Source organism: Pseudonaja textilis, chromosome 2 (assembly GCF_049901715.1).
Source record: "Pseudonaja textilis isolate UNSWEBS1 chromosome 2, rPseTex1.2, whole genome shotgun sequence".
Lineage (NCBI taxonomy): Eukaryota > Metazoa > Chordata > Lepidosauria > Squamata > Elapidae > Pseudonaja > Pseudonaja textilis.
Window position 1 is genome coordinate 17,902,676 of NC_141991.1, and position 24,856 is coordinate 17,927,531.

Consider the following 24,856-nt stretch of genomic DNA (forward strand, 5'->3'; position numbering starts at 1 on the left):
TTTTCCATTGCAGATACAGAATATGGATGCCTTTAAGGCAGGAAGGTGAAAGGAGCATTTGGCAGAACAAGGAAGTGGTTCCATTTTAAAGGTATCTGTTTTCCCCTAAGCAAGTCTGCTCCAAACTGTCTACTTCCTTGTCGTAGCTGGAGGCCCTTGAGGCTGCAGTTTTATTTAGGTTGACAACAGAGATATTGTAGGTTGGGGAATAATAAATACAGTAAGAATTACAGGCAAGGAAGGAACTGCATCATCTCCCAGTGTCTTACACAGCCTCCCCCTCACCTGATTTTACAAGGTACCTGCCATAACTAAAAAAAGTACTACATGTAAAAAAAAGCCAAGCCAACTTTAAACCATCGTTAAGAGGCTGCTGTGTAAGAAAAGTCTGAAAAGAGAGCGGACAGGGTAAGTTTTGAGAAGAAGGAGAAGGAAACACAGGGTAGAGATGCAAATTTTTTTTTTATTTTTATTTTGTGAGGACTTATTGAACAGGTGTCAAAAGGGCGCGAGGTTTAACCTCAAGCTTCTTCCTCCGCCTCTTCTCCAAAATCCTCCTCTTCCTCAGCTGTGGCATCCTGGTATTGTTGATATTCAGAGACGAGGTCATTCATGTTGCTCTCCGCTTCCGTGAACTCCATCTCGTCCATGCCCTCACCTGTGTACCAGTGCAGGAAAGCTTTGCGACGGAACATGGCTGTGAACTGCTCGGAGATGCGCTTGAAGAGCTCCTGGATGGCCGTGCTGTTGCCGATGAAGGTGACCGCCATTTTCAAGCCACGGGGAGGGATGTCGCACACGGCTGTCTTGACGTTGTTGGGGATCCACTCGACGAAGTAGCTGCTGTTCTTGTTTTGCACGTTCAGCATCTGTTCGTCCACCTCCTTCATGGACATGCGGCCTCGGAAGACGGCGGCCACCGTGAGGTAGCGTCCGTGCCGGGGGTCGCAGGCTGCCATCATGTTCTTGGCGTCAAAAACTTGCTGCGTTAACTCAGGGACCGTGAGGGCCCGGTATTGCTGGCTACCACGGCTGGTCAAGGGAGCGAAGCCGGGCATGAAAAAGTGGAGCCGAGGGAAAGGAACCATGTTTACAGCAAGCTTGCGGAGATCGGCGTTCAGCTGTCCGGGAAAGCGGAGGCAGGTCGTTACGCCACTCATGGTGGCCGAGACCAGGTGGTTAAGATCCCCGTAGGTTGGAGTGGTCAGCTTGAGGGTGCGGAAACAGATGTCGTAGAGAGCTTCGTTGTCGATGCAGTAGGTCTCATCTGTGTTCTCCACCAGCTGGTGGACAGAGAGGGTAGCATTGTAAGGCTCCACCACGGTATCGGAGACCTTGGGGGAGGGCACCACGCTGAAGGTATTCATGATACGGTCAGGGTACTCTTCACGGATCTTGCTGATCAGTAAGGTGCCCATTCCAGAACCGGTTCCACCCCCTAGAGAGTGGGTCAGCTGGAATCCTTGCAGGCAGTCACAACTCTCAGCTTCCTTCCTCACAACATCTAGGACTGAATCCACCAGCTCGGCACCTTCTGTATAATGACCTTTGGCCCAGTTGTTACCAGCTCCACTCTGGCCTGAAAAGTTCAGAAGAAGTAGATGGGGAATAAATCATTAAATTGGGTTAGGAAGCCACTTTTCCCTTTGACTTCTAGCTACTTCTACTTCCCAGGCCTTTCCCCATCAGATTTATACAGATTATCTTCTTGAACATACAACACTATTCTTCAAACCTACCATAGGAGGATCCTTCAAACCCTCCACACTCATGAGAGAAACTTTCTTAACAGTGAGGACAATTAACCAGTGAAACAGCTTGCCTTCAGAAATCATCACTGGAGGTTTTTGAGAAGTCACTTGTCTGAGATTGTATAGGATGGTTCTCATGCTTGAGCAGGGGGCTGGACTAGAAGACCTCCAAGTTCCCTTCCCACTCTGTTATTTGGTCCAAGCTCACCCACCCAGTTTTTCATGCCTAAGGCAGGACAAGAACTCATGAAGTATCTTGGTTTCTAGTCCAGCACCTTAACCACTAGATTGAACTGGCTTCTACATTCAACACAATCCTCTCTGGAGTGTCCTCCAAATGTTTTGGGTGACAATTCTATTGATACCTAAGTCATAAAAATGACAGCCTAGTTAGTACAGCCGGAGGGCATCAGCAGTTTTAAGTATCAATGAAGTGCGACCGTCCCCTGAAAATTGGGTGGATTTCAATTCCCAGAAAGGTCAGAAATTCTGGGAGTTGAAGTTCACACAGCAGAGATCCAAAACCTGGAAGGCAAAACCAAACATTCCAGAAGATGTAGCTATCCCAGCTTGCCCTGAGCTCACTTATCTTTGCCTGCCCCTCCCATCGTGTCAATGCTCTGCAAAGTCTGCTTCTCTTCCTCCTTCAATAGCAAAGTAAATTATCAAGACACATTTCCCAATTTGACAAAAGATGCTGGTTGCTCAAACCTAATCTAGACCCTATATTTTCCCCTATCAAATATAGCTACAAGTAGCAAAAAAAAAAAAAAAAAGTGGTAGTTTCTTACCAAATACAAAATTATCTGGTCGAAATATTTGTCCAAAAGGTCCAGAACGCACGGAGTCCATGGTTCCTGGCTCCAAATCAACCAAGATGGCACGAGGGACATATTTACCACCTAGACAAACAAACAAAAACACGTGTAAGGGGAAATCCATTGCCGTAACAAATTAAGTTTCCTCTGATGAAATTACATTTGAGTTCTAGCTATCAAGTAGCTTGGTTTTGCCTAGTTGTTAAGATTTCAGAGGAGAGGCTGAGCATTGGTAAGGCAGTCAATGAATTAAAGGATGTCAGACATTCCTTAATTATAGCAGAGGCCTCCAAACTCGGCAACTTTAAGGTTTGTGGACATCAACTCCCCAAATTCCCTAGCCACACAATATAGCTGGCTAAAGAATTCTGGGAGTTGAAGTCTTAAAGCTGCCAGGTTTGGAGGCCCTCGATATATAAAGGATGGGTGGAAGGAACACAGAATTGAGTTACAAAAAGAGGGAGAGGAAAAAAAGAGGCACTTCAATATAGTATTAAAAATATTGTAGTCATCTTTCCAATACTTGTTGGGGTACACCTTTCTCAATCCAATTTATTATCTCAATCCAATTTATTAGGCTATCTTTGTAGGGTAAGATGAAATTTAATCCTGAGCCAAGCCTTTTAATTTAATACAGGTAGTCCTCAAATTACAACCGTAATGGAGACTGCCCATTATGGTCACAGGTTGTACAACTATGTCACACCCGATTTTACAAACTTTTTTTGCAGCTGTTGTTAAGTGAATATGGCAATCGTAAAGCAAACCCCATGGTCATTATGGGGGGCGTGGTTTTACCAAAAATCAGAAGTACCAATTTTCAGCAAAACTGTCATAAAATGCAGCCACATGACCAGCTGCAAAGTCTTAAATGCAGCTGTGTTGCCAAATGCAGTGGTCACGTCACCACAGGAAAGGGGAGTTTTGGATCTGGGTCACCTTTTGGAGGTTGGTCATAAGTTGAGTATTAAGAAATAACTATTAGAAGTCTACTTTTAAGTTCACCTAATGACTGTTGGGATTCTTAGCAAGCTCAGACTATAACTATACAAGGACATACACAGAAGGAATGATTCTAGAGAAGACAATGAGGAAATTCAACAAGGATTCATATTTATTTGTTGGAAAACATTTGGATCAAATCAGGCCAAAAGAGTGAGGGAGGAGGAAGAGGAGAGGAAGGCTTACCAGTGGCCTCATTGTAGTAAACACTGATGCGATCCAGTTGTAGATCACTGTCACCATGGTAGGTTCCAGTTGGGTCGATTCCATGTTCATCACTGATCACTTCCCAGAACTTTCAAGGATAGACAAAAAGAGAAAGGTTTGAGTTAGGTTGAGGGGAAAAAGCCGTGTATTCCAGCAGCACATTCCAAATTATTTACAATAGGAAGTATGATCTTTCCAGGTTATATGCCAATTTTCCATTCTTAGACTAAGAGACATACATTCTTGGAACAATCTGTCAAGAAACTTATTTGCCGAATACTGAGAGACACGCCCTTAAAAAGTCCCAAGTTTTCCCCAACTTGGTACTCTCCTGTGGCAGACTATAACTCCCCCCATATGCCTTCCCACAACAAGAGTGGCTGAGGCTGATGGGTTTCTCATCAGAAATTTTATATCTTAGAGAACCTCTCGACACTTTATTATAAGTCTTGTGCTACTAGCCAATTTATAATCTGCTTAGTTTTATACAGGGCCAAAACGTTTTGGACACTGTAAGAATGTTTGCAGCGTGACTACTGTTGTCAGACAACCCAGAAGCACAACACAGCATACAGAGGCTTTGTCTTTTAACAGTGGTTTATATACATACATATATGCTATATACATACTGCTATATACATACGTATGTTAGGCACATACCAGGCAAGCAATCAGTCTTCATTACTCTGCACTGAGAACTACAATGGAGACAGAACATGAGGAGAGAGACGCCCTTTCATGGCCGCCTTTATATAGACAGCTTCTTAAAGTGGCAAATACCCTGCTGACTCATTCTCATTGCATCAGCGTTTGCAGCACCCTTACAACAGCTGGTCAGCTATTAAATCTCAATACCTTAACACAGAACAAGGAAGCTGTGAAGAGATGCCATACGTGTTTTCCACTCAGAAGACCCCTTTAAATGCTCGGTATTTCCAAAATGAAGGAAGGAACAAAGTCCACAAAATCTCTACCCTAACTAGAAACCACCACCCTTCCCCAGCTGTGATGGGATCTCAGCACAGTCCTATTGGTAGAGAATTCTGAGGAGGATAAACCATCTGGAGAGCAGACCCAACAAAATGAGGAAAAGAACCCCCAAGAGAGATCTTCTTAGAGGATAGGATGGGAGAAAACACAAGAATCTCTGGCACTGACACTGAACCAAATTGTATTTTTGCATAGACCTAATTGGCCGCAGCATCTTTGAGCCCAAAGCTCTCCGTCCTCAATGGCAAAAAGGGTGAATTCAAGGTGTGGTCAGAATCCATTGCTATCCCTTTAAAGTTCCAAGCTGGAATCTGGGCGTTGTAAGTAGACTTCAGGGCTCTTAGTAGACTTCAGGCTTGGATGGGGGGAAAACAACATGAATGCAAGCGAGAAGGATTTATGCCTATTTTAAAAGGCCCAACCATCCTAAGACACCGGTGATCTTCGCATTAATCACAGTCACCCTTTTTTAAAAAGCAGCAACAAAACTTCCCCCTTAAAGGACAGAGGAGCTGACTAAGCAGCTGCAACAGCCATACAATCTCTGCTTTGTTCTCCTCAAGGCCAGGCTTCATAAAGGAGCTCTTAGCTGCAGTTGTAATCGGGTCTGATGGCCTTGCTCTTACAGGCGTGGACTACATCTCCCGCCACATCCCATCCTTAGAGAACAACTGTTCCTTGCTTATTCATGGGAGGACTTCTTCCACCTACTAGAAGATCTGATGGCCTGTGCTAGAATTCCTAAGCAAGACCAAACCTTCACTTTGAAATGGTCTTCTTATCACTATCTCCTATTTAGTATAGGAGCTAAGGAATGGCTTCCCCAATCACTTCATCCTTAAGAATGTCTTGAAAATTGTCCCTTTCCGCAGGATATTTTGCAATTAGCAAAAAGACTTCCCTAAATTAGCTTACAAATTGTTTTTCACATTTGTTTTGCTTTGTTTTGATTGGAAAAAAAAATGCCTTCCATCTTAAGGAAGTAATTCTGGGCAGAATTTCTCAATAGTTTCCATCTCAGCTTACAACAGGCTTCAGGAGGATTCAAGCTGATTTAGTTCCAGGTACCCAGAAATCAGATTGCTAAACCCTGCATTGGAAGAGCCCACCCCTCCCCCCATGTCTTTGGCTGATGCTAGAAAAGAAAATTTGGGGGAATCTGCCTATTCTCAAAATGACTGCCGTTCATATAGTGATCCAATATAAAGCAGTAGCACTTAAGACTTATATACTGCTTGACAGTGCTTTACAGCCCTCTCTAAGCGGTTTACAGGTTCAGCATATTGCCCCCAATAATCTGGGTCCTCATTTTACCAACCTGGGAAGGATGGAAGGCTGAGTCAACCTTGAGCCTGGTGAGATTCGAACTGCCCAATTGCAGGCAGGTGGCAGTCAGCAGAAGCACCCTGCAGGGTTGCACTCTAACCACTGCACCACCACAGCACAACAAAAGTGTCAACTCAAAAATATTTATCAGCAGAAAGGGAGTGGGGGAAGTAGCGCGTTCCTTAAATGCTTTCATAGATAATAATCGCTAGTCTTCTGGCACGCAAGATTACTCCTGGAGAGCATGATTGATGATAACTCTTGGCTATGGATGTGTCCCATTGGAGAATATACATCCAGGGGTGGGGGAAGACCAGGGTCAAGGGTGAAATGAACGATGTGTCTCAGACTCAGCTGCACCCAGGTAGTAGCGGCATGTTCATTCCTAATATTAAAAAAAAATTAACTCTTGAGAGATGTGGCTAGAGACCCATGATTTGAATGGGGGTGGATGCCAGAGTCCTAATAAGAACAATATAAACCGGTGGCATCTCTCTAGTGTTTTGATCACATCTTCATCCATTTTAAGCTTAGCCTTGCCCCATCCCCTTTCTTGGGGTCATGAGTCTTAGAAGCTAAACTACAGACACCTATAAGGGTATCTATAGAGCATACATGAAACCCAGTGGCATACTAAAAGAGATAAAGGCTAACATCTATACTCTTTTTCTGGTTATGATGGACAAGGTCTTCCTGGACATCAGGCTGGGGAATACCAGCCTTAGAACAATCTTAAGAGATGACATACTGCAGGGAAGGGATGGTCTCTTAGGGCAGTTTGCCCATCAATTGTCATCTTCTCCCTTCAGAAACTCTGTCGGCATTTCTAAGCAAGGTTTTAAGATTGTATGAGGTCCGCTGAACAGTCCGTGACTCGCTCTTTCTGTCCTTTTTCCACAGCCTTGGCTCAAACAGGTTTCACCGCTTATTAAAATAAATCTCAAAACCTTTGAATATTCACCAACGCTCACACACAATTTTTCAGTCAATTAATTCAATCCCAGAAATAAAACTAAATTGGCTAACCACCCATCCATCTGGGGGATATGCTTCCAGATCCTTGGGAAGGCGTATTACAAGCTTATCAGTTTAATTCATAGCTAGTTGTTGATTTTAACATATGGTTTGGCTCAGTGTTGTGCAAACCCAGCTAAGGTTTTTAACAAACCCAAATTACTTAACATGTACCATGATATGCTTAGAACAATTGTATGACTGAATTCATATACAGGTAGTCTTAGACTTACAAATACTTCATTTAGTGACCAGGAAGTTACAACAGCATTGAAAAGAGACTGACTCTTTTTCACACTTATGACCATTGCGGCATCCCCTTGGATCATGTGACCAAAATTCAGATGCTTGGCAACCAATCCATATTTGTTACCATTGCAGTGTCCCCTTGTGTCATGTGATTCCTCTTTTTGAGACCTTCTGACAAGCAAAGTCAATGGGAAAACTAGATTCACTTAACAACTGTGGCAAGGAGGGTTGTAAAATGGGGCAAAATCCACTTAACAAATGCCTCGCTTAACAACAGAAATTTTGGGCTCAATTGTGGTTGTAAGTCAAAAACTACCCATACCCAGGTAGAGAACAAGGCACCTCGTGCAATGTCCTTCCACAGTGAGCCACAGTGATTGGGTTTTTTGCTAGATGTCCACTATTTTTTTTAAATGGCAGTATTTACCTAATACCCCAACTAAATCACATTTTGCCTTTAGAGCCATTCGCGACACCAGTTTACTTGAGTGCATTAAATCCACAATAAACACATTTCTTAACCTGGCAGGAAATATGCCCTTTAAATACCCCCTTTTTTGGAGATTGAGAAAAGAGATGGTTCTCTCTAGCCTACCAGCTTTTATTCCATAGACAGTTTGCATCTGTATCCCTGGAGATAAATTCTCCACAAGGCATTGTTAATGTTTTTTGACTAACCCAGAATTCCCAAGGTCCACAGCAAAAGAAAGAACAGAGTAATGAGGCCAACAGCCAGAAGCTTCGATTTAAGAGGGACAACCTCTGGAAAGCTACATCCCTTCACCTCCTAGACAAGGGATCGAACTTGAGGCCTGTGGGCCAGACACTACTTAGATTTGGCTCTTGGGCCACCCCTGGATTCTAACTCACAACTGAGTGATTTGCTTAATGACTGTCATGGACTCATAAAATTGGGTCTGATCATGTGGATGCCTCGACTTAAAACCAAAATTCTGGTCCTGGTTGTGGTCGTTTTAAGTCAAGGACTTCTTGTACAACTGCTGTGTTCTGCACTAAGTATATTAACATTCCTATCTCATCTTCATGTAGGGCAAATGGATTCTACCCTCTTTCCTATCTGAGCGAAGTCACTGTAGCCACTCAAAAGCAACAGAGAAAAAGCAGCCCCTAATTCCTGGGGAGATGAAAAGCAGATGGAAGATTTTTCACTATTTTACTCCAAGCAAGCTTTTTAAAAATAGACCAAGATACCTAATAAAAAACATGTAGAATTGGGTCAAAATAGGCATCTGCTGACTAAGGATTGTAGGAGAAGTTGTTCAATACATTTGGGGGATGGGAAACAGATTTGAGGAAATTACAGACTTGGAATTTAATCTCCATCATACATCTGCATGCCTGCTTTGATAGAATAGGCGATAATTAAAGAACTAAAATCACCCATTTCCAATTTAGTCTCTCTCTTGTTGGCTGCAAATTATAATTACAGTATGAAAACAGCATAGGGAGAATCTAATTCTGCAACAATTCAGCATCAATTAGAAAGATGGGTGCTTAGCTAACAAAAATGCCAACAGTACCGAAGCAACTTCTAAGCACTGGACTATTTTCCAATGCTAGAATGAATGGCAGGTTATTTCAACTCTTTTGTATTAAAAGTGTTACACATCTGTATTTGTGTACTATTTCCTATACTGTATCCATAGATCAATTCATGGATTAAGGGTCACCTCATACTTAAGTGTCTTATCTATTTAAAGAAGATGAGTCACCTCATCTTAGCTGGCTCTATTGGGGCAAAGTGCAGAGCAAGAATTGGCAATGACACATTAGCTAAACAATCAGCAATGCTAGTTGTGGGGTCCTTGGTGCTTCCTTGAGCTTGGTTCTTTTCTTGTAGACGTTTTTCATTACCCAACTACAATAAGATGGTGTTACCTAGTATGCACTTATGTGTAAAGCCCAGATTCTAAATTTTCTTTTAGGTAACAGTAAAGCAATTGGATCCAAAAGGAAAATGTTACTGTCCATCGTTTTAAAACTTTCCCTACCCAGTTAGCTTGGCTACACACCAAAAAGCACACAGCATGCTGTTACCTTCCCACCAAAGTGGTGCCTATTTATCTACTCGCATTTGCATGCTTTTGAGCTACTAGGTGAGCAGGAGTTGGGCCAGGAATGGGAATTGACCCTGTCACAAGGCACTCAGGTCTCGAACCCAGCGGTCAGATTTTCAGTTGACAAACTTCATCTTTTAACCACTACTCTGTGATAGATAAGATAGGAAGCAGGGTCTCAAGATGCAGGAAAGTAACCTCTTTTTCACTCTCTAGGCAGTGATCATCAGTGGTGAGGAAAAGAAATATTCCAAGCATTTTTCTAAAACTAGTAATGGTTGATTTAAAGGACACTGGGTCCCATGAACAGCTTCCATTCTTCCCTGCCCTTATGTCCCTCAAAGGAACATTTTACAAAGACTTGGAAGGAAGGAAGCAATTTCTGGAGGGATTGTTTTTGCTTCTTGCAGCTGAAAGGGCAAAGAATCTTGCAGTATCTGAAAGGCAAAACTTGCTTAATAATGCCCAGTGGAATGTGCTGTCTTTGAGATGTCAAAACATTCTTACAGGGTTCGTGAAAACTTAGTCTTGCAAAACAACATGGCTAACATGTTTTAACCTGTAATTGCTGACCTCTGTAAAATCTAGCTGCTTAATGAAGCACCTGCCCAGATCATCTTTTCTAAAAAGATACTAATTTTAGACAACGCTGTGGGGGCCTTCCCAAGCCCATGAGACCAGCTTAAACTTGAAAGTTTCCACACTTCATAGTGTGTCTTCAACCCACTTTCTCTGCTCTTAATACAAGCAAAGTTTCTCCTTATAAGAGCCAGCAAAGGGGCACAAACCTCTTAGGGCAGAAATGTTAAACTGTGTCAAGTGCTGGCCATTCCCATCCCTGTTTTAGCAAGGTGGGGAGTCACAATATGTCATGTGATGACACAAGTTTGACATCTCTCCTTAGGGCAGGGGACTCCCAACTTTGGCAACTTTAAGACTTGTGGACTTCAACAAGGAATTCTGGGAGTTGAAGTCCACAAGCCAAGGTTGGAGTCCTGTCTTGGGGTTTGAAGACAATTTGGAATGTTCAGACCACGTTGATCGATACTTTCTCAAAATGCCCACCATGTTGTGTCTATTCGCAAAATGGCTGCCATAGCAAGCATCCTTGTCCCAAAATACCCATTTATCAGAAGACAAAACAAGCCGATTTGTTCCCGAGAACCCTTGGAGATATTTCTTCACTTTTTTGCATTTCTGGGCAGACACATTCTTACACATAATATTTCAATTGTACTGTTGCCATCCAACATTTTTAAAAATTTCCTATAAATGCCCATGGGATAATGTGATATGCCAAAAACTTCTTGAAAATAAAGCTGCCAGAAACACTTGGTTTTACAACTAATTAATTTTCATTACAAGAATCCAGAGCAAAAAAAATGCGGAACTAGGGAGGAGGAAGAAATATGTAGGCACCAGCAGAAAGATTTATCGACACTATAATGCTCTCAGATATGCCTTGGTTTCTGGCCAGAAATTCCTCTTCCTCAATTAAACTGCTCAGTTCCTCTCTGAAATCACTTCATCCATGAAGCCAAACAATAAAGCAAATCCAGAAACCTTTGAACAACTGATTGGACAGCAGGGGGTAAGCAAATCAATGGATAAAAACTGAAAACCCTGTTAAAAGGCCACAGTAGATCCAATGTGCCTCCTTCCTGCCCACAAATTCTGCTCATAATCAAAAATCCTTCTTTAGAGATCCCCAACCTAATGTTTTACAGATAAATGAGACTTTCAATTTCCCAAATTCAGGGAATTTGTCAATCCCCAAATGCCAGACTAGTAGAAAAGCTGTACTAATCTATTCAGGAAAACATAAGAAGAGATTCACGCAAACGCAGCTCTCATCCAGTTCCAGCCTCCCCTTAAGGAGATGGTACCTGTCTTTTTTCTCTCTAAATGTAAGGATTAGCAATAGCACTTAAGATTTATATACCGCTTTACGGTGCTTTATAGCCCTCTCTAAGTGGTTTACAGAGTCAGTATATTGCCCCACAACAATCTGGGTCCTCATTTTACCCACCTCGGACGGATGGAAGGCTAAGTTAACCTTGAACCTGGTGAGAATCAAACTGCCAAATTGCAGTCAGCAGAAGTAGCCTGCAGGACTGTACTCTAACCACTGTGCCACCGTGGCTCATAATAAAACCAAGCTATCCTACTAAGCTTTTAAAGAACAAAAGGTAAATTCTCCTTCAATGTAACTTTTCTTGGTCATTTCATGAATATGCCCATGGCTGACAATATAGAAATTACTTTCTACAGGTAGTCCTTGACTTATATCCATTTATTTAAGGGCTGTTTGAACTTAAGACAACACTGAGAAAAGTAACCTAAAACTGGTCCTCACTTTTATGACCATTACATCATCCATGCAGTGACTTGATCAAAATTCAGGCACTTGCCAATATATTTAGGGCGGTTGTAGCATCCCGAGGTCACTTGTGACTTTCCTCAGGATTTCTGACAAGCCAAGTCAGTGGAGGAAGCAGGATTTACTTAAGAACTGTATTTTTTTTAATGACCATACCACAATTTCATAAAATTAGGTGCCACTCAACTTTAAGAATCCTGGTAGCGCAGTGGTTAGAATACAGTATTGCAGGCTAACTGCCCACTGTCAACAATTCAATTCTGACCAGCTCTAGGTTAACTCAGGCTTCCATCTTCCAAGGTCAGAAAAATGAGGACTCTTTTGATTGTTAGGGGTAGTATACTGACTTGGTAAACCGTTTCGAGAGTGCTGTAAAAGCACAATGTAGTGGTATATTATTTGAGTGTTTTTTTTCAACTTTCTAATCTACTCAACAGAACAGGAAATTGATGGAGGCATATTATCCATGTACTCATTATCCATGTAGTCTAGCCCTGATTATATTCCACCCCCAGGCAAGGTTAGATTCTTGAGATAATACAAGCAAGGGACAATCCAATCAACTATTCTTTTCTTTGCATGGGTCCTCCAAATTCTTTCAACTTGCATTATACCCATGTCATCTCTAGAGTAATGAATGTCATGTTGGTTAATAGTTAATGTAAATTACCAATATGTGTAGACAATTATGCCCAGGAGAATTGAATTATCTTATGTGAGATATAAGTTATTTTTCATCCATTCTTCCAAAAACTACTGGGACCTGGAAAACTTCATCTTGGAGGTTTGCAACTCCCCTGAGACAAAGGAGGAGGGGACAAAAGGGAAAGACAATGGTCAGAAAATGGTCTTTTCTCCACAACGTTAAAATTTGGGAACCCAAGTTTTAGAATGGTAGTGGAATGAGAGAAGAGTACCTTGACTTACAATCATAACTGAGTGCAAAATTTCCATTGCTAAGCAACGTAAAGGAGTTAAATGAATTTTAACTAGTTAAATGAGTTTTGCCCCCTCTTACAAATCTTGCCACAGTTGTTAAAGTGAATCACACAATTGTTGTAACATGGTTGTGTTACGTAAACCTGGCTTCCCAGTTGACTTTGCTTGACAGAAAGTCACAAAAAGTTGATTACATGATTATTGCGACCATCACAAATACATGCCAATTTCCCTAGTCATGGGAATGTTGAAAATGGCTGTAAGTGTAAAATGGTCCTAACTCACTTTTTTCAGCGTTGTAACTTTGAAAGGTCACTAAACAAATGATTGTAAGCCTGTTAAATTCTACTGATTGTGTTGGGTAGGGAAGGTTAACAGTGTTAAGAGAATTCAACAACCAATATTTGGGGAGTTTCCAGTTGCCCAACCCTGGCTAGGATTATGGAAATTTATTATTTATTTACACATGCTCCTCAACTTATGACTGGTTATTTGCAGGTACTCCTCGGCTTACAACCACAAGCGCGACTGGAAATTCATGAGGACCAGAAAAAATTGTAAATTGAGACACCCATGACCAGACCCCAATATTACAACAGCTTCTAAATGAATCAGGTAATTAAAAGTCCGAACCCATTCTCCAGAATGGGCATTTTTGACAGAAACCATCCCTGCCCCCCCAAAAAATCACAAATTGTCATGAGACAGGGGATGCAGCAACCATTTGTAAAAGTGAATTGGTTCCCAAATGCCCAAAATGCAGCCCAACGACTGCCAGAGGTGTTACATTTCCCGAAGGCTGGAAATGCATTATAGGCCATAAAGCACCTTTTCCGAGGAATTCCTAACTGTGAACCGTCATTACAGTATATATCTCCAAACAGACTTTACATCTCAAAACAAAGCACTTAGGATAACACGGAATGCTCCTTTTTGCAAAACCTGGCACTTAGGACATAGGCTTGTGCCACACTTTGGAAATAAAATTTGGAAAATGTGTATGCATTAGTAATTCTTTAAAATAGCTAGCTTCACATTTCCCTGGGATTATGTGTGACAGCCTCGGTGACTGATTCTGGTAAATGATGCAGCTCCTTTAAAGAGCTGCACAAAGGAGCTGGACTCATAGCCTTCACTCCCCTTAATCCAAAACATCATTTTGGAATCCCATGTAAGGCATCTTACAGCCTGGCACAATAACTTCCTTTCATTGATAGTGTTGCTATGGGAGCAGAGAATGGGAGACAGTTACAATGCGGTGAATAAGGCTAATGATGTGGTGTCTGTTCTGGCTACTACACAGACATTAATTCAAGACAGTATTCAGTACAGAAGTGCAATATTCATGGATCCAAGAATGTACCAGAGAAGTTAGAAATATTTTTACCTTAAAAATACCCCATTACAGGTGCATTTTGACGGTTTTTAGAAGTAAATGTCCCCAATCAGGAGTGATTTACTGTCCGAAACTGCTTATCTCCTCCCCAAATGGTACAATTCAGGAAGTCTGGAAAAAACTGCAGGTCCAGAATATTCCTACCTTGGATCAATGAACTGTGCATATCCTTAACATTCAGGGTTTTAGTTACAGGCTTATCATTAACATCCCCTGCCAAAGTTTTCTTTTACCGTAAATCCTACATTTTTCCACTCCAGTTTACATTATTGTATACAGACTGAAACAAGTATCTTCAAACTTGGCAAGTTTAAGACTTGTGGACTTCAACTCCCAGAATTCCTGAGCTAACATGACTGGAGGAAGAATTCTGGGAGTTGAAGTCCACAAGTCTTAAAGTGGTCAAGTTTGAAGACCCCTGGACTAAAAAGAAACATTTTGAGATTTGCCATCCTGCACCATCTGAAGCATTAGGAAAATATCCACAGTAATCTCCACCATTGCTTTAAAGAGATATTGGCAGGATCCTTTGTGAAAATTCTGAAATGAGTTGAAAGTTCTCCATTTATCAAATGATGATTTATCACCATAACCATCATCACTGCTACTAGTGTTTGTCAACCTTGGCACCTTTTAAGATATGTGGACTTCAATTCCTAGGCTGGGGAATTCTGGGAGTTGAAGTCCACGTCTTAAAGGTGCAAAATTTGAGAAACACTTACTACTACCAGGCCAAATCAATTCCCTGCAGAATGAAGCCTTTCCATTGATGATTATGGATCGAAATCCACCAATTAGGGTTAGGAGGTAGCTGTTTGTTCAATTTCTTGAAAAACTAAAGAGCACCAAGAGTGAATGATTGGACTACCTGCCATACCTAAAGAGAGATTGGAACCTGGATCTCCCCACTTCTAGCCCAGCACTTAACTTCAATTCTATCTTTATTTCAACTTCACGCTGCCAACAATTCTTTAAAAAGTTTGTTCAAGACCCTCAGAAGCCTATGAATGACACTCCCTTGCTTTCCTAAAGTTTTCAGTTCTCTGTGAAGAAATGAAATACATATTGATCTAAGTTCGGTTCCTAGTACCCCTGAATAAAGGACATTCAGGTTCAATATACCACTTGGAGCTTGACAAGTCGAAGAAGTTAACAGTGTTGGAAGGGACCTTGGAGATCATCTAGTCCAATCCCCTGCTCAAGCAGGAGATCCTATACTATTCCAGACAAGTGGCAGTCCAACCTCCTTTTTAAAAGCTTCCAGTGATGGAGTATTCACAACTTCTGGATACAAGCTGTTCCACTCATTAATTGTTCTCACTCTTAGGAAATTTTTCCTTAGTTCTAGATTGTTTCTCTCCTTGATTAACACTTCCATCCATTGTTTCTTGTCTTGCCTTCTGTTGTAATAACCTAATCTCACCCTGTAGCCCCCAAAACTAGGAAAATATAATGTATATAGTAAAATTGGGGGCAGCCAAAGGTATCATGACTCTTACCCATGTTCTTCCCATTTTCTTTGGTCTAGTAACTTCCAGAGCAGTGGAGAAAGAAAGTATAGAGTGAATCATGATTGGTGTTCTCCAAAGAATCAAAAAGGAATGTGTTTTTTTTTTTCATAGCGGTGTGGGAAGAACAGAGATACTTCTAAGAAGCAGACTTGGCTTCAAATGTCTTCCTTGTGGGTAGGAGAATCAATAGCCCTTTTGTAGTTATCCAGCTTCTAGCATAATAAATTTGTCACTGACACAAGCAGCAAATGAGGGGGTGTGGCCCACTGGCTGCAATTAAATACATGTACATATTAAGGATTATAATGCAATATAGCTTTCATTCATTGTAATACTTATGGTAACATTTTACTCATATATATTTATGTATGAATATATGCCCTGTAGGCATTTCTTTGTAGTTTTCTGTTAGGTTTTTCTCCCCCACCCCCCATATAACTTTCATAAAGGCTTGTTTGTATTCAGTTAATGATTTTTTTTAAAAAAAGTTTCTATTTATTGTATGCCAATTTTAAAAAATCCTCATTCAGTCATAAGAGTTTCAGTTCGGAAGGAGCTTGTGTGTTGTAGTTTTAGAAGCACAATTTTGTCTTCATAGGGATACATTTCCCCAAGGCAGATAATAATGGCATCATTTTTGTAAGAAATGCACTGAAATAAAATCCTGTTAAGGTTCCTTCATAGTTTGTGGCCAAAGACAGCGGACAAACCATAGGACGAAACTGTAGTACTTTGTGCCTAAGAGATGATTGCTTCTAGTGGGCTTGTTCTTCCCAGTGTAAATCACTTCTGTCTTCAGTTTCAGATATTTTTACAGAGGCTATTGGGGAGTGGGGGGAACCTTGGTTCCTTGGGTCTCCCATTTGCTGACCAAACACACCCAAGGCACTGCAGATACATAAATTTTTAAATACACTAGTGAGGAGGAAGGTGGGGAGTTGGGTTTAGCCCCACCCTGACTGCAGATCTAATGGGGGGGGGAACACGGGGGACCGCATGCAGACAAGACACAGGTCCAAAAAGCCAATGCACATCATTGGAATGTGTAGAGATTCCAAAGCTAGGGTTTTAAGAGTTCCAGTGGGAAGATATTCTTCTAAAGGATCATGAATGGGGGTTTCTGTTTTTTTTCCTGAAAAAAAAAATTGATGCTATTCTTTATCTAATAGAGAAAGCCTGCAAGTTCAGTTAGTCCAGTCTGCTTTTAATTCATCAGGTGCCAGCAAAAAGCTGCAGACACACCCTCCGGCATGCCGAAGTGGAGGTGGATGCGTATACCGCAATGTAGGTCATGTAGAGGTGACCAGGGTGGGGCAGCTAGGAAGGAGCAGACACTGGATTAGCACCTATGGACCCCCAGAATACAAGTCTTAAAGGCTACAACAGCCTTCTAGGAACAATGCAGCATTTTGGAAAACGAATAACGATCCCTGGTATTGGTTTTTCTTTCTTTCTTCTTCCCAAATGCACAAGAATTTACCACAAAGAGAACAAAGCATACAGGTCCAGAAGCCTATTCTACAAACTGTAGGATTCTGCTTTCTCGTTGCATTGCTATCATTTATCACCAACACAGTGCAGGTGCTGAATTATTTTTACTACTCCTAAGTCCATTGGAAAACGCCTATTCCACAATGTCTAAAATTATAGAGTCATCTAGGTCAGGGGAAAAGGGGGAAGGACAGGAAAAATAAAAGGATGAGCTATACCTATGAGAGGACAGAGAACAATCTCGCAAGATAGGAAAGTCAATTTTAGCTCCTGTCCTAAGGATACAGGTGAATATTCCTCTCCAGTCTTCTGATGTAAGTAGCACAATGGAGAAAAAAAACTGACCACCATCACAACGGATACGTCATTGTCTGCTTGGTACAATGTCCTAACTTTAGAGGGGGGGATGACTTAACATGTTGCAGAAACCCAGCTTCACTTAAGGATATGGGGTAAGAGCGTAACCAAGAAGATTCTGAAGTGTGTAGCAGCAACACACAACTGTCAAGTTTGAGTTTCTTCTCCAGAAGGCCTGGCTGGACATCCTTCCTGCCTTTTAACATGGATGTTACACAGTTGGAAGGGAGGTCTTGTAGACCTTGCTCAGGCAGGAGATCCAGAGAGATTTTAAAAAGAAAGGATTTTTTTTAAAGATTTTTTCTTTTTTAAGTTTTTATGCTGCTTCAGAAGCCCTTTGACGGTTCCTCACATGAGCATCCCAAAGACAGAAATATGGAAGGCATCTAATGCTGGGAGGTTGGGGAATATGGTAAGTGGGTGGGCACTGACAATCTGCCATTGTCTCTCGCTCTGATCTCCCAGTCTTTTAAAAGCCTGCTAAGCTGAAATGCAATTTTAAGGTTTCATCCCACCGGTTCACCCCCCACTTTAAGGAGACCCGTTTTATTCCTTTCTACCAGCTAATCAAGAGAGAGCAACCGGATGATTTCACCAGCTTTGTGGGGAGCCTTTTCGGATAAATTGGGATTTCAAGCCACTTGACTGCACATGACAGCAGACTGGCAGGCTCGGAAAGTATAACTCTGGGGGCGTTTAAGCCAGCCAGAGATAGAGAGAATGAGTCCAATAAAAGAAACGCCCCTCTGCCATCTCTGCCCCCTTTCCTTTCTCCCCTTTCTGCTTTCAGCGGCCATTACAGGCGCCCACAAACCCCAGGTCTGCAGCTGCTGCAGCCGGGCCGAAGGGCACAGGAAGAGGATGGAGGGAAGAAGGGAAAGAGGAAAGAGTGAGGGAGGGGAGGGGGAGAGAGAGAGAGAGAGAGAGAGAGAGAGAGAGAGACCAGCGTGCCTAGCGGCCATGTGCTTCCCCGACTGCAGACAAAGACTGGAAATGGTGGGCGGGTTAAAAAAAAAAGGTGGGGGAAGGGACTTTGGCGCCAGTAATGGCATCCATTCTGCAGTAGAGGAAGTCGATTTTTTTTTTTTTAAATGAACCATTGCATTGATCGAGCTTTCGCAAGCCAGCTTTCCTCAACTGGGCGCCCCCACACCAATGCTCTCGACTCCAGCTCCCATCATCCACCCCCCCCCCACACACACACTCTGGAGCATGCTTGCCTATGAGGAATGAGGGAAGAAGCCCAAAATGTCTGAAAAGTAGTTACAAGGGATTTTTTTTTTTTTTACGCTAGGAGAATATTCCTTTCCAAAGCAACCTTTCGTTTTTGTAACATTTCAGGCCTCCGGCTTGCAACAAAATTACAGGGGGGCGCGGTTTTTTTTTTCTTTCTTTCTTTCTTTCTCCTGGCTTAATCCGAGATTATTATATATACTAAGAGGTTCAGCTCCCGCGGTTTGGCCTTAAAAAGAGGGGTTTAATTTCAAGTCAGGATCCAATGTCAAGATAGGGACGGAGAAGCCACGGAGCCTCTCGAGCCCCTTTCCTAAATAATTAAAAAAAAAAAAACGGGGCGGGGGAGGGATTTCCCCCGAATTTGAATGCCGTTTTATTAAATCCTAACAAAAATGGTGGGAAAAAAAATATTCAAGCAGAATTCCGGACCCTCCTTTTTTTTCTCCTCCTTCATCTATATTTATGGAGATTTTTTTTGGGGGGAGGAGGAGGCAGTTTTATTTAGGCAAGCAAAAAAATTGCTTTTTAAACGCCTTTCGGGGCACACCCCTTTCAAAACGTGCCGGTGGGGGAGGGGGAGCTAAAGTTTAAAACTGGGAGAGCGCTTCGTGGGACTAACCCGGAATTTGGCTACCCACGCCTGCAACCCCAATCGCGCTCACTATGGAAAGGGATTCTCTTCCATTTAGTCTCTCCTAGGGGAGCCGCGCCTCCGGCCCCTTAAGATCCCTCTCTCTCTCCTTTTGCCTCGATCCCATCTCTAACGGATCAGGAAATCGGGGTGGGGCTCGGCTAAAAAAAAAAAAAAAGAGGGATCGACCGCGTGGACACAAGACGATCCCGGGGAACGAAATCGGCTCAGAAGGAATCGGGATTCGCTCGTCGCAAAAAACACCCCACGAACGAAACTGCGTCGTTGGATTTAGGCGGGCTGGTGGAGGGGCGCGAACCCTGTGAGAATCCTCCCGTCTTTTTTTCTTCTTCTCCGGCTGAGTTCAAATTTTATGTATATATCTATATATATAGGTGTAGCCGACCTATATATTACACACACACACAAAGCCGCCCTTCCCGTCCCGCCGCTAAACAAAAAAACAGCCGGGCTTTTGTTCTCGTTTCACACTTCGATTCAGATCTCTTTCGAAATTGCACTTCCTTTCCGCAGCCGCTTTGGCGCTAGAATTTACAGGCTACGCCGATTATAGCTGGCGGGCATTTCACCCCTCCCCTTTCCCCCCCCCCACCCGGCAAGAGTGGTGTCCACCGGTAGACTTCTGCCATTAAGGGTCTAATCCCATTCCTTTCTAAATCGCGGGATTAAAAGGGAAGGAAAGACGAACAAAGGCAAGGGCCCCTCCCTTTAGAAAGAAAATTGAGATGGTTTTAGAGGGGGGGAGGAGGAAGAGAATCTTTTCCCCTCGGATAATGACCATAATCTATAGGCGATCCCTATACATACATACATATATATCGCCAAAATACTCTCAATCTTACACGGGAAAAGACCCGAACACGCCAAGACCTGCATATATCCATATCTATTTATATCTCCATATATATCTCTATCTCTATATATGTATAGGGATCGCCTATAGATTAAAGCCGTTGTGTATGTATGTGTATATGTGTGTGTGTGTGTGTGTGTGTGTATTTTATATATATATATATATATATATATACACACACACATACATATACATATATAAATTTTATTTATTTATAATTTATATATAAAAACCCAGTTACAGCGGTGCTTTCCTTTATGTATGTAACTGGATTCGATAGCGGTCGCACCGGGTGTTTTTTGCAACGGCGATCGAACAAAAGATTCCCTCCCTCCCTCCCGCAGCCCTTAATTTCAAAAAATTAACGCAGCCACGTGCTTCTCGCCACGGGGAGCACTTCCGTTTTGCCACCGTGGCAATGGATGAGAGGAGCAGCACGGCAATGCGTTTGAGCCGGTTCCACCTCCCGCTATTTTTCCATCTTGACTCTATTAGAAGTTTAAACGCTGGGGGGGCCCGCGTGGACGTGGGTGGGGGGGGTGGGGAGGGGAAGAAGGGGAGAGAGAAAATTTGCCAGCCTCACCTTTGCTCCGATCTGGTTACCACATTGCCCAGCTTGAATGTGTACGATTTCCCTCATTTTGCCTTGCCTCTTTTGAATGCCTCGCCCGCACTTCTGCTTTTAATAATAGTAATAATAATTTAAAAAAAAAAAAAGATTGCGCTAGCCGGACGCCGCTGCTCCTTTAAGTCTAGCTAGAACGTTGCGGAGCTCAAGGTTCTCTTCTCCGAACGCGGCGGCAACAGCGAAACGTTCTGGGGAGCCTGCGGAGAACCAGACAAAGCTTTTATAAACTGGCGGTCGGCTCGCGCTCTGATTGGTCGAAAGGGATCAGGAGCGCGCGCTGATAGGGCGGGGGGGCAGGAAGAGCCACGTGGTTTAAAAAAAGGGGGGGGGGGAAGGCAGAGTTGGGGTGTGGTCGGTGACAGAGAAGAGAGTCGGGGAGGAAAATGCGATTTCTTTTCCCCTCCTTTTTGTGGCGGTGATAGAATGGAGAAGGGGCGTTGGAAAGCTTGTCTAATGGGCGAGCAATGATAAAATAATAAAAAAAAAACAGCGCCGCGCTTCCCCTCCGCATTACAGTATTAAGGCCACGAGATCGCGTCCGCTTTTGTGCTGCGTTCAACGCGTGGTTCTTTTTCTTGCCGTGCTGGGGTTTAAAAGAGTTCGGGCATATCTGGGTGCAAAACGCATTTGGCTGTAATGACTTCATTTAAAAAAAAAAGGCTTTCGGGGATTCTCGAAATGCCTAGCTAGCGGAATGCACCTTCTTTGTGGCGTGCTGCTTATTATCAGGAATAGGGAGGGGTCTTTTCAGCGTTTGAAAATGGTAGAATATGGTTTGGTGTCTTCCCCTAACAGCCCCCCCACTCCCAAATCGAGGTATTTATTTAGCCTGGGAAAATGCATTATTCCTTGGTACTAAGGTTTGCCATGAAAAATTAGGAGTTAACGTCTTGTACAATGATTTCATTTGTTCCTGGCTTTCTCTAATTTCTGTTTTTATGCTATTGATCCTGTCTTTTGTAGTATTGCTGTAAAGTTAGGCTTAATGCAGTAAGTGTAGAGTACTAAAGGGTGATCCTAGGATCCACCCGCCCCTCCACCAAAGATCCTCTCAGGTATTCTCAAAATCAAAATCATTTGCCAGCCTAGGTTGAAAAAAAAAAATTAAAACCCGTCAAACAATCCTGAGGTGCAATTGTGACCGTGGATGCGTCAACATTAATTTTATACAGCAAATACAGTATTTATAAATATCGCCCTTACAGACTAAAGCTCTTATCGATAATCTTTAAAAATGAACATGAGCCCTGAGAGGGGAAAAAGTTTTAAGAAACTGGTTTTGGATAGCAGAGATAATATTTTAGCCAGGTGCCATGGAGGGTGAGCAATAAAATGTTTTATAGTCCTAATGTTAATTGTGCAATATGTACTCATTGATAATTGCATTGATTATTTTGGAAAATTAATTATTTTTTTACATTGTATTTTAATGTGGACCCTTGACCCTATCTTGCTAGGAAGAGACAATGTGTAAAAGGGATAATGTTGCTGACAATGTATTATGGGGAAAAGATTGGGCAGGGTTTAATAATTAATACAGATTGAAGCTTATTTAGGATTCTTCCAAAAAAAATAAGATTGAAAATGCAGTTGGGGAAAACTGCAGGAGACGACCTGCAATACTCTAGGTTAGCCAAGAATCAAGGAGACAGGAGTGACTTTTTAGACCCACCCATGTTATTAAAAGATATTAGGGTGAACTGTAGCTCCTTGAAACATTATATCTTTTAATAAAATCTAATGGGGGGGGGAGGAAGAAGAAAAATGTTTCAGAGGTAACCAAAATCAAAACTTGGTAGACACTAATTTTCACCGTAGAAAATTAGGAATTAATGTTTTGTACAGTGAGTAATCTTGTTTATTTCTGGGTTTACATTTATTTTATAGTCTTTTTTTTGTCTTAACCTTTTTATTTTCTCTTAAGCTTTTAGGTAGAGAGATACAAATGTTACGTTGCATCAGGTCAGCATACATGAGGTTTTACACTGTTTCCATCTACTCTTGAGAGGAGGAATTTTTTTTCCCTGTTATTTTTCATAGTATATATATACACCTGATGTACAATAGAACTAAGCCAAGTTAGAGCCGTAGGTCCCCAAACAGTTCAGATTGCAGCCCCTTCCCTAAACAGTCAAACCATTAAGGAAGAAATAGCTTATTCTTCAGACACTAATTCTTGATTTGTGAGGCTGCCTCCTTTAGAAGACCCAATTCCCTCAGCTATCAAAAGAATTTCTCCGTTGATTTCCCCAAGGAGCTTCTTCCTCTCTGCTCAAATTTCTCTTTGTTTCCTCAGCCCATAAATTTTCATGGCATGTTCTTTTTCCCAAGCTGCTAAATTGCTTTTTCTTTTAAAGATTCTTAAGTTACTACCTGCAATGGGGTATTTTTTTTTTTTTTGGCAGCAGTTTTCTTCTGCACATGTTAAGCTCATCTTTCCTGACTCATCACTACTTTGGGCTTTCTCTATTTTTATACATATGCCTGTCCTTGCTCCATTCTCCATTGGGGGGGTGGGGAATGCATAAGCCTGCTGGATAATAAAGTCCATGTCAGTCAATATACAGGTAGTCCTCAATTTAATGACCACAATTGAGGCCCAAATGGATGTTGCTAAGTGAAAAACGTGTTAAGTAACAGAGTTGTTAATCTGGCTTCCTCACTGAAGCCTTGGCTTGTCAGTGTCAGGGCTCTGACAGTTGCCCCCATTTAAATCACGAGTCTCGAGCCAAACTTCCAAAACTTCAAAAGGATTTATTGGGAGTTAACATGTCCGGCACTGCCTGGGTGTAGTCGACTCTGAGACACCTCATTCATTGTCATGCTTGACGCTGGTTTTCCCTCCACCCTCTGGGTGTATCATAATTCATATTCTCCAATGGGACACATCCATAGCCGAGAGTCATGCTCTCCAGTTAGAATTTTGCCCAACAGAAACTTCAGTCACCTAGTTATTATCTATGAAAACATTTATGGAATGCAAGCTGCCCACTGCTCTCCTCTCCCTTTCTGTTGGCAACTCTAAAAAGACCATAGAAATATGAGTTGACAGAAGGTCGCAAAAGGGTATCACGTGACTTGGACACTGTGGCCATCATAAATGTGAACCGGCTGTCAAAACATCCGAATTAAATCATGTGACCACAGGGATGCTGTAACGGTCATAAGTGTGAAAAATGGCCCTAAGTTGCTTTTTTTCAGGGCCTTTGTAACTTCAATCACTAAATAAACTTGTAAGACAAGGACTCTTGTATTTTTTTGTTCCTCTACAACTGGTATTTGGAGACATGCAATCCTCAACGCAGAGAGTTTGAACCTTAGGTAACAAAATGAAATTTAGTGGTGAGAAAAGTAAGGTTTTGTACTTAGGCAAGAAAAACCAAATGCACAGGTATAGAAAATAGGTGGTACCTGGATCATCAGGAGGTCACAAAAATTGATCACGTGATCCCAGGACACTGCAACTGTCATAAGTACATGCCAGTTGCCAAGCGGCTGAATTTTAATCACGTGACCATGGAGATGCAGCAACGGTCATAAGACTGAAAAACAATCACAAGCCTGTTTTTTTTTCAGCGATGTTGTAACTTCAAACTGTCACTAAATGAATGGTGGTAAGCCGAGGATTGCCTGCAATCAGAAAGTGGATGGGAGACGTTGCTTGCTGATGTTATAACTCAAGGGTCTTCAAACTTGGCAACTTTAAGACTTGTGAACTTCCAACTCCCAGAATTCCTGAGCTAACATGACTGGAAGAGGAATTCTGGGAGTTGAAGTCCGCAATTCTTAAAGCTGTCAAGTTTGAAGACCTGTTATAACTGCTTAAGATGCCTTGGTCCAGGGATATATTTCCAAGCATAACACTGGGCTATAATAGAATAACTTTATTGTCACTTTAAATATACACTAATCGGCATACATTAAAATGAAATTTCATTGCATACAACTCTCAAAGGGTCACCATGTCCAATATATGCT

The 24,856-nt window shown here is 42.1% G+C and overlaps 1 protein-coding gene and 1 long non-coding RNA gene across 2 annotated transcripts in view; one reads left to right on the forward strand and one right to left on the reverse strand.

Annotated features, from left to right (window-relative positions):
- Window positions 1-24,856, forward strand: part of LOC148126775 (uncharacterized) — a 279,119-nt gene that overhangs the window by 166,997 nt on the left and 87,266 nt on the right. The window lies entirely within an intron of this gene.
- On the reverse strand, window positions 444-21,077 carry TUBB (tubulin beta class I). Its single transcript, XM_026720434.2, has 4 exons — window positions 20,834-21,077; window positions 3,758-3,866; window positions 2,543-2,653; window positions 444-1,579 (listed from the first exon to the last, which is right to left on the reverse strand). Exons 1-4 carry the CDS (start codon window positions 20,888-20,890, stop codon window positions 522-524), a joined length of 1,335 nt encoding a protein of 444 aa, XP_026576219.1. The 5' UTR covers window positions 20,891-21,077; the 3' UTR covers window positions 444-521.